The sequence below is a fragment of the Dendrobates tinctorius genome, unplaced genomic scaffold (assembly GCF_039654945.1).
Source record: "Dendrobates tinctorius isolate UK_male_01 unplaced genomic scaffold, ASM3965494v1 ptg000211l, whole genome shotgun sequence".
NCBI classification, from domain to species: domain Eukaryota; kingdom Metazoa; phylum Chordata; class Amphibia; order Anura; family Dendrobatidae; genus Dendrobates; species Dendrobates tinctorius.
The window spans coordinates 1,424,983-1,437,121 of record NW_027361878.1 but is presented as its reverse complement, the minus strand read 5'-3'; the positions used below and the strand labels follow the sequence as shown (position 1 = coordinate 1,437,121).

At 39.2% G+C, this 12,139-nt stretch overlaps 1 protein-coding gene across 1 annotated transcript in view; it reads right to left on the bottom strand.

Moving 5' to 3' along the window:
* The window catches only part of LOC141058196 (uncharacterized), a 40,786-nt gene extending 35,320 nt beyond the window's left edge, over nt 1-5,466 (bottom strand). Inside the window, exons 1-2 of the mRNA XM_073554344.1 lie at nt 5,359-5,466; nt 1,912-1,929 (exon numbers count right to left, since the gene is read on the bottom strand). Coding sequence (XP_073410445.1) covers nt 1,912-1,929; nt 5,359-5,431 — 91 coding nt within the window. The 5' untranslated portion in view covers nt 5,432-5,466. The remainder of the gene's footprint in view (nt 1-1,911; nt 1,930-5,358) is intronic.
* Nucleotides 5,467-12,139: the final 6,673 nt, after the last annotated feature.

Below are 12,139 nucleotides of genomic sequence, written 5' to 3'. Positions count from 1 at the left end.
CCTTTAACAGAAGCCTGGGGTGAGAATCAGAGTGCTGAGAGATTTACCCTAACTTCCATACCGGAGATCCCTTTAAGAGAGGCCTGGGGTCAGTACCAAAGCGCAAAGTGGATTTGCCCTCACTTCCATACCGGGAATCCCTTTAAGAGGGGCCTTGGGTCAGAACCACAGCACTGAGTGGATTTGAGCAACTTCCATACCGGGGATCCTTTTAAGAGAGCCTGGGGTCAGAACCAAAGCGGTGAGTGGAACGGTCCTAACTTCCATACCGGGGATCCCTTTAAGAGAAGCCTGGCATCAGAACCAGAGCGTTGAGTGGATTTGCCCTGACTTGCATACCAATGATCCCTTTAATAGAAACCCAGGGTCAGAATCAGAGCGCTGAGGGATTTGCCCTAACTTCCATACAGGAAATCCCTTTAAGAGAGCCTGAGGTCATTACCAGAGCATTTGAAGGCAATTGCCCTGACTTCCACATTGGGGATCCCTTTAAGAGAGGCCTGGGGTCAGAACCAAAGCACTGGATGGATTTGCCCTGACTTGCATACCGGAGATCCCTTTAAGAAAGGCCTGGGGGTCAGTACCAAAGCTCAGAGTGAATTTGCCCTAACTTCCATACCAATGATCCCTTTAAGAGGGAAGATGTGCCTATTGGATGGAGGATGTGTGATGGATATATGGGAACGGGAGGGGGATTCATTTCTGTCATGTGCTCTCTGCTCCTTTTTGGGGGGGCAGACAATGGCTGGGAGCTTATGTTCCCAGGGATGCTAGATTTCTCCCACCATGTCAGTGTCTGCTGAGGTGATGTCAAGTGGGAAAATTTGCTCATAGCAACCAATCACAGCTCAACTTCTTTTAACCAGCTCTGGTGAAATGAGAGATGCTTAGTGATTGGTTGCAAGGAAAACTTGCTCATAGCAACCAATCACAGCTCAGCTTCTATTGAACAGCTCTGGTGAAATGAAAGATGCTTCGTGATTGATTGGTAATACACACATACATACATATATACATACATACATTCAGTTTTATATATAGAGATATTCTTATATTGCCCCTCCCTCCATTTGGTATGACAGATGTCTGACCACATTGAACTTGCATGTTAATCGAGTAGTTAAGGATAGTTGCTATGTATATAATATACAAAGCTAGAGTATTTCCCAAAATAATTATCCAAACTATATCTTAAAATGCAAATAGGACTAAGTAACTGTTAAATAATGTTTCAGATAACCTCCAACTTGGGGTTGGGAGCCATTTGTGGCTTGTGGACCCATGATCTGTGACTCGTGGCTGTCTGACTGCTGGGTGTATTAGAGAAAGTCTTCAAATGGTGACTTTTTTGAGAATCTGACATAGAAGAGTCGATCCTAATGTGTATATGCAGGCGGAGGACAGTAGTAGGATAAAAATGGTAGGCTGAGATGGGATGATACTGCCAGTTACAGAGGAGCTTGTGTGCATGATGAGCGAATATAGAATGGGGTAAAGTGGGAACCTCGAGATGTAAGTATTCTGCCCATATGAGAGGGAGCACACAAACTTGTTGTGCTTTCTGTGGTCAAGCTTTGATTGTCAATATGCCAATAATTGGGGGCTCTTGGTGATGGTTCTGGGGGAGGTTGTGGCTTGAGACCATTGTTTAGATATGAAAGTGGCTCACAAGGGAAGGCAAGTTGGAGACCACTGTATAGGGTATGGTGGGCTAGCAAAGAGTTGTTTCTAAATTAGATCCAATTTTCTCTATGAATTATAAGGTAGCAGTGAAGCCACACACCATGTTTTTTATTGAAACCAGCAATGTATAAAGGATGGTCCAAGGGTAAATATTATAAATACATATGTATATTTCACCTTAAAAGAATTCTAAAAACAGATGAAAAAAAAACAATTAAAATATCTCACCTGAAAACATTCCCTGACCTATAGGATAAACAAGATAAATAAAAATGAATTAGGAAGTAAGTAACAATAAAACATTATAATGAAGTGATCACAGAAAAAAAATCTTTTTAGGGATCAGTTTGAATATTTAGTACGGTAAGTAAAGCGGTCGATGAAAACCACTGGCTCAATTGTAAAACGATGCTTCCAACCTCACAACCAATTTTTTTTATTACAACACAACTTTACAGAAAGATGTAGACTGCACATCCTTATCTTATACATTGATCCTTAACTGTTAAACAAAATTTTCAAAAAATGAAGGCAAGATTCTTAATTAAGAAATTGATCAAAATGGGTGAGCACACCGTCACATCACGGTGATCTCTTTGAGTGCGTCCACACTCTATCATCATTGGGTGATGACCATCACTGCTGCAATAATGCACCGGTGCATCTAAAATGAAAAATGTAGTAACTTTCGATATAGTCATCTGAAAATCATTTATCATTTTGTGTCTTCAGATTCTATGAAGCCTAAAAGCAAACTCAGTTTGGTCGGATCTTGTAGCCACATCACTACTTACGAATTTGTTACTTAGTGAAGTGCTAAATGTGAGAAGTGGGGTACAGATAGAAGAGAGCATGACTGCAAGATCAACATTTGTTTTATGGTCTTTTACCATAAAGATCATTCTGTAGAGAGGCTGTAGACATAAAACAGTAGAATATTTATTTACTATGACTTTATAAAAATGTATTTAGTAATTTCATTTTTTTTATTTTAGCTATATTGGAAAATGCTTGCAAAATTGGATGCACCTTTATCCTTGCATCAATTTTGTCCCGGTTCCTACTTGATCTGAACGAAACCTGCACGGACTCTGTAAATTCTCCTAATGCTTGTCTGCATTTCCTTCATGTACACCCAATCCCATATATATATATCCTTTTCCAGCTGATATAAAAATATTAGATTGCTTTATATCTGCTGTTGCTTTAATTACTGTCATTAGAGTTTCATTCTCATATGTAATCCCTTAATATAAGCCGATTATCGTACTGTTTGCTCACTGTAATCCTTGGCATATTTACTTAGTGCAGTGGAACATCTTTGACAATGTACTGATGGTTTTGAACTTTTTAAATCTGAGTTTGCCTAAGGAAAAAACAAACTTTGCCTTTGTATATAATCCACAAGAGATTTGACTAGTTAAACACTGCTAATCCAGCATTATTACAATCTCATCATTGGGTATATCCTGCATTGGTGTAATGGCTCATTTTATCCCATGGGTTACATAGTTTAATATCTCATATCTTCCATAATTATGCCATATTAAAACACCCCTTCTGCTTTTTTATATTGCCCCCTCCATTAGCCATCACTAATCTACATACAGTAATGTGCATGAAAATACTTACCCATTGCAGTCTTCTGCCATCTACAGCGCCACTCCAGTCCTCTCCTGCATCATGTGAGCTCAGTTGTGGCAAGTTGGCTCATACACCGTCTTCTATGTGGACCAGAAGTCACTTTCTTAATATAAGTCTATTAGACTCAAGACAAGGTGCTCATAGACATACATTAAGGCTACATGCACACGTTAAGTATTTCTTCAGTTTTTTGCAGCAGCATTTCTAAGCCAAAACCAAGAGTGGGTGAAATATGCTGAAGTGGCGCAAGTTTTCCTATTACACTTTTCTGATTGTTCCACTCCTAATTTTGGCTTACAAATACTGATGTAAAGTACTGACCAGATACTGAACGTGTGAACGTGGCCTTAGAGAGGAAATAATGGTCCACTGTGTCACCAGCAAGACAGAGCTGTGGTCACATGGAGCAGAAGGTGACCGAAGCAGTGCTGAAATTAGAATAAGACGGTGATGGCATAAATGCTTTAAAGCACACACTGTATATACAGAGCTGATGGTTAACGAAGGAGCACTAAAACAATCTCTGGAGTGGTTTTTAATCTACTTTGTCCAATTTGACGGATGTCCAAAGCTGACTACACATTTTCTGATGTTCCTCCCTATCTGCTTCTTTTGAATGATGAAAGCAAAAAAATTAAAAAAAAAAGTTTTTTAATATGCTGGAAAACATAATCTTGATCCAGTAGAAGCTTCAAGTATTACCTTAGTTATGGCTAATGAAAATTGTGCTTTGCATGTTACTGGAGCACCAAATAATAATTTGAAATATGGATAATATTCTTATTTCTTTCTAAAAATTCTTTCCTTTTTTTATGTGGCATGACCAAACACATAAGGAAATCATTGATTTATAAAAGTTTCCAGGACATTGATATCGACTTGACCTGATTATGTCTTTAAAATGTGCAAGGAAAGGCAGATAAAGTCTAATAATTAGAACATTTTGAATTGTACATGTATATAAGGAATTTACCATGATGTCGCCCAGCTCTAGGGTGGGCAAGAACTAGCATTGAAGACTTTCAAGAAACTCCTATTGCAGGTTAAATGGGCTGTCCAGTGAAGAGTGGTTATCACTTATCCATAGCATAGGTAATAATGTGTAAATTGTTGGGGTCGGACTAGAAAAATGCCTAAAGATCACCATAAGAGGGCAATTTATCCCCATTAGAATGAAACATTATAGCACATGCTTTACCACCGCTCCATTCATTCTCTAGGGGGCTACCGGAGGAAGCCAAGTGTAATGCTCATCAATGTATAGAGAATAAATGGAGTAGTGGTCAACTGTTTATCCCTTGTAACAGAACTGCCCCTTTCTGGCAATTTGTGGAGATTCCAGGAGTTATATCCTAAATGTTCAGTAATTATCACCTATTATGTGGATACCTGGTAACTTCTTTCCAATGGTCAATCCCTTTAGCTATCAGTCTTTACTTGCCTGATTACCAAAACAGAGTGACTTCCCTTTAGGTGTTCAGAAAATGGTGGCCCATAATGGTTATCACTTTATATTGGCTAAATTGAGGTTGAACACGGAATGTAGTCTTTCCAGATGTCCCCATGTAGTATAAATTATTTGTAACCTCTGCCAATATGACTCATCAGACATAACAGATTGCTCAGCAGTCAACACTATTGTTCAGAAGGAACCATTTTGCTAAGAAACGGTGCCATATTACCTAGAGAGATTAGTTTGGAGAAATGCAGGACATTGATCCCTATTGTGTGTAAGGCTTCTCTCCTAATTCAGATTCTTTCTATGCTTTTTTTTACAATTGAAAGGTAGAATTGGTTTGTTGAAAGTACATCTTCTAAAAGGAAGGTATCACTCCTCTATAGCTCCCCAAATATGTTTTAATTCCCCACACAGGCTTTGGACTTTGGAAAAAAAACCTCACAAACAAGGACCACGTAAACTGTGTATCAAGCTCCTCTTTTTCCAGACTAAAGCTTGTAATCATTTCAATCATACTGAAATATTCTATTACCCAAAAGGATTTGTATAACCTTTTACTACTGGACACTTACCTTGTGCATGGATACAGGTAAGAAATAACAGGAGGCTTCCTATCGATATCAGTAGCCTCCTATTTGTCCCCATGTTGATTGCAGTTCGGTTACTGGACACCGAACTGAGGGTTGTTGTAGGAGGAACAGATGACAGTAGCCTTATCTGATCCTTTTATAGTGTAAGTCTAGATATGGTGGTGATATTTTTTGTATAAAACGGGGTGGAGTCAGTGTGGAGGATATTGGCACTGCCAACATATGGGATGTCGTACCGTGTCGGGGATAATGACTACAGAGAAATTGTCTAGAGATGTTTGTATTATGGGAGGTGGTTTGTTTAATGTATCAAATACATATTGAATCTAATTAATGAACCTTACAAGAAATTGTATCTACATTGCTTTTGGCTTTGTAAATTTGTAATGACCATTTGTATTTGGCATATACAGTGAAACCTCTTCAAAAAGACCACCTCATTGAGAATACCACCTCTATCTAGAACAGTGTTTCTCAACACCAGTCCTCAAGACCCAACAACAGGTCAAGTTTTCAGGATATCCTTAGTATTGCACTGATGATAATTTCAACACCTGCTGAAGCATTAGTTCTATCACCTATACAATACTAAGGAAATCCTGAAAATATGGCCTGCTGGTGGGTCTTGAGGACTGGAGTTGAGAAACACTGATCTAGAATGTACCCATAGCATTCAACTTACACAGCTACTAATACCCAGCTCCAGTGACTCTACTTGTAGGATTCGAATCAATATAGAAATAACTCAGCTTAGCTCTTTGACACCTCATAGGTGTGGAGCAAATGGTCCATGTTTTGTTCATCTTTTTGTTGTGTGTAACTTTAGACTATATTTGCATTAAAGCTGCTGTTGTTTACTGCTAGGTTTATTTCTCTTTTCTAAAAGGAGTCAGAGATGGGAACTTTAGTTATTCCAATTTGTTCTTACTGCCCACAAAAATATAAATAGCTGCATAGATACACTTAGGTCCATATCTATTTGGACAGAGACAACATTTTTCTAACTTTGGTTCTAGACATTACCACAATGAATTTTAAACAAAACAATTCAGATGCAGTTGAAGGGTATCCACATTAAAATTGGATGAAGGGTTTAGAAGTTTCAGCTCCTTAACATGTGCCACCCTGTTTTTAAAGGGACCAAAAGTAATTGGACAGATTAAATAATTGTAAATAAAATGTTAATTTCTAGTACTTGGTTGAAAACCCTTTGTTGACAATGACTGCCTGAAGTCTTGAACTCATGGACATCACCAGTCCGCTGTGTTTCCTCCTTTTTGATGCTCTGCCAGGCCTTCAGTGCGGTGGTTTTCAGTTGCTGTTTGTTTGTGGGCCTTTCTGTCTGAAGTTTAGTCTTTAACAAGTGAAATGCATGCTCAATTGGGTTGAGATCAGGTGACTGACTTGGCCATTCAAGAATATTCCACTTCTTTGCTTTAATAAACTCCTGTTTTGCTTTGGCTTTATGTTTTGGGTCATTGTCCATCTGTAGTATGAAATGACGACCAATCAGTTTGGCTGCATTTGGCTGGATCTGAGCACACAGTATGGCTCTGAATACCTCAGAATTAATTCGGCTGCTTCTGTCCTGTGTCACATCATCAATAAACACTAGTGACCCAGTGCCACCGGCAGCCATGCATGCCCAAGCCATCACACTAGCTTCGCCGTGTTTTACAGATGATGTGGTATGCTTTGGATCATGAGCTGTACCACGCCTTTGCCATACTTTTTTCTTTCCATCATTCTGGTAGAGGTTGATCTTGGTTTCATCTGTCCAAAGAATGTTCTTCCAGAACTGTGCTGGCTTTTTTAGATGTTTTTTTTAGCAAAGTCCAGTCTAGCCTTCTTATTTTTGATGCTTATGAGTGGCTTGCACCGTGCAGTGAACCCTCTGTATTTACTTTCATGCCGTCTTCTCTTTATGGTAGATTTGGATATTGATACGCCTACCTCCTGGAGAGCGTTGTTCACTTGGTTGGCTGTTGTGAAGGGGTTTCCCTTCACCATGGAGACTATTCTGCGATCATCCACCACTGTTGTCTTCCGCGGGCGCCCAGGTCTTTTTGCATTGATGAGTTCACCAGTGCTTTCTTTCTTTCTCAGGATGTACCAAACTTTAGATTTTGCCACTCCTAATGTTGTAGCAATTTCCCGGATGGGTTTTTTCTGTTTTTGCAACTTAAGGATGACTTGTTTCACCTGCATGGAGAGCTCCTTTGACCGCTACTTCCTTCACAGCAAAACCTTCCAAATGCAAGCACCACACCTCAAATCAACTCCAGGCCTTTTATCTGCTTGAGAATGACATAACGAAGGGACTGCCCACACCTGTCCATGAAATAGCCTTGGAGTCAATTGTCCAATTACTTTTGGTCCCTTTAAAAACAGGGTGGCACATGTTAAGGAGCTGAAACTCCTAAACCCTTCATCCAATTTTAATGTGGATACCCTCAAATGAAAGCTGAAAGTCTGAACTTCAACTGCATCTGAATTGTTTTGTTTAAAATTCATTGTGGTAATGTCTAGAACCAAAATTAGAAAAATGTAGTCTCTGTCCAAATATATATGGACCTAACTGTAAATAACTCATTTTAGCAATAGAAAACTACTTATGAATGATATATTTAATCTCAGCCCTTAAAAGGTCTTGCCATGTAATTTAGGATATAAAGCCAAACCAATAATATTCTCCAATGGAAAAAGATATCCTTTTACAGACAGCTCTTACAGGGTTCTTGTCAAGATTTACTACTATTCATATTTACAAAAATCCCACTATATAAGATATAACAATAATAGTAATAATAACAATAAAAAGCAGACATATAACACTAGCATATACAGTAGTGATAATACAGCCATGCTGATTATTAACGAAGCAATCCCATCTATATTTTTTATTAAATGTGTGTATATACAGTACGTATATAGTGTAGTGTGAATGTATTAATATACTTGCCTACCGCCGTCTTTTCCAAGACCCAGCGCCTTTCTTCTCTGCTTCTCAGTGACGTTACCGTAATTCCGACTAATCGTGACTATATTAACCCCTTTACTACCAAGGGTGGTTTGCATGTTAACTCCCAGGCCAATTTTTACAATTCTAACCACTGTCCCTTTATGAGGTAATAACTCTGGAACGCTTCCATGGATCCCGGTAATTCTGACATTGTTTTCTCGTGACATATTGTACTTCATGTTAGTGGTAAAATTTCATTCATATAACTTGCGTTTATTTGTGAAAAAAGCGGAAATTTGGAGAAAATTTTGAAAATTTTGCAATTTTCCAAATTTGAATTTTTATTCCCTTAAATCACAGAGATACGGCACACAAAAAACTTAATAAGTAACATTTCCCACATGTTTACTTTACATCAGCACAATTTTGGAACCAAAGTTTTTTTTTGTTAGGAAGTTATAAGGGTTAAAATTTGACCAGCAATTTCTCATTTTTGCAAAACCATTTTATTTTTACGGACCACATCACATTTGAAGCGACTTTGAGGGGTCTATATGATAGAAAATACCCAAAAGTGATACCATTCTAAAAACTACACCCCTCAAGGTGCTCAAAACCACATTCAAGAAGTTTATTAACCCTTCAGGTGCTTCACAAGAATTTTTTGAATATTTAAAAAAAAAAAATGAACATTTAACTTTTTTTCACAAAAAAAATACTTCAGGTTCAATTTTTTTTATTTTACCTAGGGTAAAAGGAGAAATTGGACTGGAAAAATTATTGTGCAAATTGTCCTGAGTATGCTGATACCTGATATGTGGGGGGAACCACTGTTTCGGCGCATGACAGAGCTCAGAAGGGAAGGAGCGTCGTTTGACTTTTTCAATGCAAAATTGGCTGGAATTCAGATCGGATGTCATGTCACGTTTGGAGAGCCCCTGATGTACCTAAACAGTGGAAACCCCCCACAAGTGACCCCATTTTGGAAACTAGACCCCCCCAAGGAACTTATCAAGATTTGTGGTGAGAACTCTGAACCCACAAGGGCTTCACAGAAGTTTATAACGTACAGAGGTACAATTAAAAAAATCATTTTTTCCACGAAAATGATCTTTTCACCCCAATTTTTACTTTCCCAAGGGTAACAGGACCCTAAAACTTATTGTGCAATTTGTCCTGAGTATGCTGATACCCCATATGTGGGGGTAGACCACTATTTGGGCGCATGGCAGAGCTCGGAAGGGAAGCAGCGCCATTTGACGTTTTGACTGGAATTGAGATCGGACACCATGTCGCGTTTGGAAAGCCCCTGATGTATCTAAACAGTGGAATCCCCCCACAAGTGACCCCATTTGAAACTAGACCCCCTAAGGAACTTATCTAGATGTGTGGTGAGCACTTTGAACCCCCAAGGGCTTCACATAAGTTTATAATGCGTGAAAATAAAAAATCGTATTTTTTCCACAAAAAAGATCATTTACTCCCCAATTTTTTTAATTTTCCCAAGGGTACCAGAAGAAAATGGACCCCAAAAGTTGTTGTCCAATTTGTCCTGAGTACGCTGACACCCCATATGTGGGATAAAACTACTGTATGGGCACACGTCGGGGCTCGTAAGGGAAGTAGTGACGTTTTGGATTGCAGACTTTGAAGGAATGGTCTGCGGGTGTCATGTTGCCTTTGGAGAGCCCCTGATGTACCTAAACAGCGGAAACCCCCCACAAATGACACCATTTTGGAAACTATACCCCCTAAGGAACTTATCTAGATGTGTGGTGAGCACTTTGAACCCCCAAGGGCTTCGCATAAGTTTATAATGCCCGGGCGTGAAAATAAAAAAATCATATTTTTTCCACAAACAAGATCATTTAGTCCCCAATTTTTTAATTTTCCCAAGGGTACCCGAAGAAAATGGACCCCAAAAGTTGTTGTCCAATTTGTCCTGAGTACACTGATACCCCATATGTGGGAGAAAACTACTGTATGGACACACGTCGGGGCTCGGAAGGGAAGTAGTGACGTTTTGCATTGCAGACTTTGATGGAATGGTCTGCGGGTGTCATGTGCGTTTGGAGAGCCTCTGATGTGCCTAAACTATTGAAACTCCTCACAAGACTTGGGCATACTAATAGATCACAGACTGAATGAGTCAACAGTGTGATGCAGCAGCAAAAAAGGCAAATGCAATTCTAGGATGTATTAACAGAAGCATACAGTCTAGATCACGTGAAGTCATTATTTCCCTCTACTCCTCTTTGGTCAGACCTCATCTGGAATATTGTGTCCAGTTTTGGGCACCACATTTTAAAAAAGACATCAACAAACTGGAGCAAGTTCAGAAAAGAGCAACAAGAATGGTGACCCGTCTGCAAACCCTGTCTTATGAGGAAAGGTTGCAGGATTTGGGATTTTTTATTTTGCAAAAGAGAAGACTGAGAGGAGACTTAATAGCTGTCTACAAATATCTCAAGGGCTGTCACGTTGTAGAAGGATCAACTTTATTCTCATTTGCAGAAGGAAAGACTAGAAGCAATGGGATGAAACTGAATGGGAGGAGACACAGATTAGATATTAGAAAAAACTTTTTGACAGTTAGAGTAATCAATGAGTGGAACAAGCTGCCATGAGAAGTGGTGAGTTATCCTTCAATGGAAGTCTTCAAACAGAAGCTGGACAGACATCTGACTGGGATGATTTAGCAAATCCTGCTTTGAGCAGGGGGTTGGACCAGATGGCCCAGGAGGTCCCTTCCAACTCTACGATTCAATGATACTAAGTGACCCCATTTTGGAAACTAGACCCCCCCACGGAACTTATCTAGATGTGTGGTGAGCACTTTGAACCCCCAAGTGCTTCACAGAAGTTCATAACGCCCAGGCGTGAAAATAAAAAAATCATATTTTTTTTCCACAAAAATGATATTTTTGCCCCCAATTTTTTATTTTCCTAAGGGCAACAGGAGAAATAGGACCCCAAAAGTTGTTTTGCAATTTGTCATGAGTAGGCTGATACCCCATATGTGGGGGTAAACACTGTTTGGGCTCATGGCAGAGCTTGGAAGGGAAGGAGCACCATTTGACTTTTTCAACGCAGAATTGGCTGGAATTGAGATCAGACGCCATGTTGCTTTTAGAGAGCACCTGATGTGCCCAAACAGTGGAAACCCCACAATTCTAACTCCAGCACACCCCTAACCCTAATCTCAGCCCTAACCCTAGCCCTAACCTTAGCCCTAGCCCTAACCCTAATGGAAAAATGGAAATAAATACATTTTTTTAATTTTATTATTTTTCCCCAACTAAGGGGGTGATAACGGGGGGTTTGATTTACTATTTATGACGGGTTTTTATATTTGGCAGCTGTCACACGCTAAAAGACGCTTTTTATTGTAAAAATAGTTTTTGCATCACCACATATTGAGAGCTATAATTTTTCCATATTTTGATCCACTGAGTCATGTGAGGTCTTATTTTTTGCGGAACGAGTTGACGTTTTTATTGGTATCATGTTCGGGCACGTGACTTTTTTTTATCGCTTTTTATTCCGAATTTTGGGACGCAGAATGAACAAAAAAACAGCGTTTCATGAATTTCTTTTGGGTGGTGCGTTTACACCGTTCCGCATGCGGTAAAATTGATAAAGCGGTTTTATTCTCCGGGTCAGTACGGTTACAGCGATACCTCATTTATGTCATTTTTTTATGTTTTGGCGCTTTTATGCAGTAAAAACAATTTTATATAAAAAGTAATTATTTTTTCATCGCTTTATTCTGCGAGCGATAACTTTTTTTGTTTTTTCACT